Raw genomic sequence first — 2,492 nt, forward strand, 5'->3', positions numbered from 1 at the left:
TCATGGTACCTGCTCTGACAGCGGCTTCATGGATTGACCCCCTACCTGTTCTGACAGCCAACCAACATGAGCACGTGCATGTGCACGTGCCGACTGCGGGCGAGAAGGCGAGGGCAACGGCGTGAAGGCGACGGTTAGGTTGAGGACGAGACGGTGAGGATGAGAAGGCGACAGTGAGGACAAGAAGGCGGCGGTGAAGGCGAGACGGCGGCGGTGAGGGTGAGAAGGCGAGGGCGCGGGCGAGAAGGCGAGGGCGCGGGCGAGAAGGCGAGGGCGCGGGCGAGAAGGCGACGGTGAGGGTGAGAAGGCGACGGTCCCGGTCGTAGGAATGGCCCCTTGGGAAGTTTCACTGGCGGGCGGAAAGCAGACCTCTGTCGAAGACCTGCTCGATACTGCGCAGTAGATTTACAGCTCGCTGTACGGCAGCAACTCACCATAGCGAGTCCATTGGACACAACTAAGCCCGCTTGGACGAGGACGTGTCATCCATCCGTTGTATTTCCTTGTGTTAGCTACGTTCGTGATGGGGAATAGGGCAATACCCGTCCATAATAATCAGCAGCAGATGCAAGATTTCTTTGGCGTTGTCGTGGGTGATGAGTGGCCACGGGCAGATCTGTGTAGTAATTAGCTGTAGGTATTACAGCGAGCCCCCAACCCCCCAACCCCCAGGGACCCAAGGGACCCAATACCCCAGGGTAGGGCCAGGTAGTAATTAGTCGTTTGGTTTACCCACCATCGTCCTGTTGCCCTCCGGATGTTGAGCTGATGAGGTGGGTTTGGCCGGTGTCCACATGGTGATGTCGTAGCGCTGAGCCGTTCACGAACCTCTCATATCTCTTTCGCCTTTTACTAAAGAGATCAGCGAGTACGGCTCACAAGAGGCGCATATCCCCATTATTAGCAAGGCTTTTGCCTTCACCCAATCAAATGAATGCAACAAATAGCTTGGTATTCAAACTGGTGCTCCATGGTCAATCGTCCGCCCGCGTGTTAGATGAACCGTCCCTTATCATTGCATAGTCGGCTGAGTGCGATGTCTGAACGGTGTTGTGTACGAACAGAACAATTCGGGTCGCTGTCTGATCCATGCACCGCTTTACATACAGCTTCAGATCGTCAACCTGCAACCCCCCGTCGTCAGCCCCACATTCACCACTCGTGGTCTGCCCGCCCGCATACGACCTCTCGCTAACCAGAAACGGAAATGAGAACGCGGGAAAGGCAAAAGAAGGGACAACGCGGGCCGCTACTAACAGGACCGAGCAACGTGTGCGCGGGTTTTTACCAGAGCGGCCCGCATGTGAATCTGTGAAGCTGCTCATGTCAACCACAATATTATCGGTATCACACAGCACAGTCAGCGGGAAATCATTTTTAACAACAGCACAAGCAACACCAGCGTCTGTGAGCCGTGCCTTTTCGGGCTTTGTAGGGGGCGCCGTGCTGGCTTGTCATCCCCCCCGCGGCAATAGGTGTTTTGTTTGCTGTGTCTTGCGCTGCGCTGCACCCGGGAGCCCGCAAACCCCAGGAGGAGACTGGCATGCGGACCAGTTTTGCCTCGTTTGTGAGTGGACCGGCGAGGTAGTGGTGGCCGCCCTCGGGAAGTGTTCGTTGTTCGTTGCTCGTGGTAGTTGAACAGCTGGCCTTCAAGCGAGTTCTCCCTTTGTGTTTGTCTTCTTTGTCTTCTTTGTGCAACCGTATCTCGGCTTTTGTGGTGTGTCGTCTCAGGCCCGTGGTCCTCCGTGTATCTCTTTCCTTGCTGGCTGCGTGGGGCTGCGCTTGTTTAGGAGAGTCTTCTGAGGGGCCGTACCTGACGTGGGTAGGTCTTCCCTTGCCTCGGTTTTTGAGTGTGTAGTGGAGCCCCCTGAGTAGAGCCCCTGCCCCCGGTGGTGTTTTCTCTTTGTTTTTGTTTTGGTGGTCAAGAGGAACGAGAGCGCTCGACTAGGCAGGCCAGGCGAAGTGGCGCCTCTCGTGCGGCTCTCGCTTAGTTCAGTTCGCAGTCTTCTGCGCCGCTGCGATGTCTAGCCAGGGGCTGGGAGAGTGTCCCGGTTGGCGTGAGGGAATGAGGCGCGCGCGGAGGAACAGACGGACGTAGAGCCGCACGCCCGTCCCTGCGCTGTGTTTCGGCTCGGTCAGGGCCCCCGGTGCTCGTCCTTTCTTGGGCGAGCCGCCTACAGCGTAACACCCCATCAACACCAGCTGCATGAAACAGTGACAGGCAAAGCAGTAGCAAGCAAAAATAGCTGTAAAGTTGCAAGTAACAACAAAACTGTAACAGGACACAGTAAGAAAACGATAACATAAGAAAGACTGAAACAGTAAGAGAGTAGTAAGAACTAGAAGCAAAGCAGTAGCAGTGCATCCGTACACCTTATACACCGAACAAAGTACATGGTACCTGCTCTGACAGCGGCGTCATGGATTGACCCCCTACCTGCTCTGACAGCCAACCAACATGAGCACGTGCATGTGCACGTGCCGACTGCGGG

General features: G+C 56.1%; 1 protein-coding gene across 1 annotated transcript in view; it reads right to left on the minus strand.

The window, feature by feature from the left end:
• Nucleotides 1-2,492, minus strand: part of VOLCADRAFT_100597 (uncharacterized protein) — a gene marked incomplete at both ends in the record, with an annotated part of 17,119 nt that overhangs the window by 10,494 nt on the left and 4,133 nt on the right. Inside the window, one exon of the mRNA XM_002959155.1 lies at nucleotides 46-93. Within this exon, the coding sequence (XP_002959201.1) occupies nucleotides 46-93 (48 nt within the window). The remainder of the gene's footprint in view (nucleotides 1-45; nucleotides 94-2,492) is intronic.

Source organism: Volvox carteri (genome assembly GCF_000143455.1).
Source record: "Volvox carteri f. nagariensis unplaced genomic scaffold VOLCAscaffold_129, whole genome shotgun sequence".
Classification (NCBI taxonomy): Eukaryota; Viridiplantae; Chlorophyta; class Chlorophyceae; order Chlamydomonadales; family Volvocaceae; genus Volvox; species Volvox carteri.